General features: G+C 57.6%; 1 protein-coding gene across 1 annotated transcript in view; it reads left to right on the forward strand.

The window, feature by feature from the left end:
• The first annotated feature begins 236 nt into the window (after positions 1-236).
• Positions 237-791, forward strand: part of LOC119592413 (MAM and LDL-receptor class A domain-containing protein 1-like) — a 5875-nt gene continuing 5320 nt past the window's right edge. The window contains exons 1-2 of the mRNA XM_037941234.1: positions 237-344; positions 487-787. Coding sequence (XP_037797162.1) covers positions 237-344; positions 487-787 — 409 coding nt within the window. The remainder of the gene's footprint in view (positions 345-486; positions 788-791) is intronic.

Below are 791 nucleotides of genomic sequence, written 5' to 3' on the forward strand. Positions count from 1 at the left end.
TCACTTGACAAGATAATACACAGCAAATAGATAAAGCGCGGCAATAACCCGCCTTCCCACGCACACTGACCCCTTCATCCTTGCGCACTGCAGGATACTTCCTCCAACTGGCCGTCACGTGCGAGGGCGCTGGCTGTGACGCAGAAGAGGGGGACGCAGTGGACGCCTCCTTGCCCGTCCTCAGCACCGACACCCTCTCGTCCGACGCCTCCGTCTGCTTCCGAATGTGGTACCGCATGTCGGGCAGGGGCGGCCAGCGATTACAGGTCGTTCTGGACGAGGAAGAACTGCTTTTCGACCGAGAGAACACCAACATCTTCAGCGACGAGTGGCTCCAAGGGACGGTAGGTGTTCATCGCGATTTGATTGGATCTATAAAACTTGTGTTTTAGAAAGGCCCTTACTTTGTTAATGTTTATTTGAGGATTATCGTGAGTGAGATTCTATCCCTCCATTTTCCTTACGAGTCTTGTTCTTGTTCCTCAGTATCAGTGGACTTCGGTGGAGACGATGCCTTCCCGAGTCAACCTCACCCTCCGAGCCGTCGTGGGAATCCCCCAGGACAGCACAACGACGTACCACGCAGTAGACGACGTGGCAGTGTTCGCGGGGGAGTGTCCGACCGTCCTCTCCACGTGCACGGTCGAGGGCGGGGACACGTGCGGCTGGTCCAACACCTTCGCACACGACGACATGGACTGGCTGGTGTTCGCGGGCCCTTCGCCCAGCTCTCCTGACGCAGGCCCGTCCTTCGACTACACACTCGGGGACAGCGACCCCCTCGGAGGTAC

The sequence above is a fragment of the Penaeus monodon genome, chromosome 30, assembly GCF_015228065.2.
Source record: "Penaeus monodon isolate SGIC_2016 chromosome 30, NSTDA_Pmon_1, whole genome shotgun sequence".
In the NCBI taxonomy this organism is placed as follows: Eukaryota; Metazoa; Arthropoda; class Malacostraca; order Decapoda; family Penaeidae; genus Penaeus; species Penaeus monodon.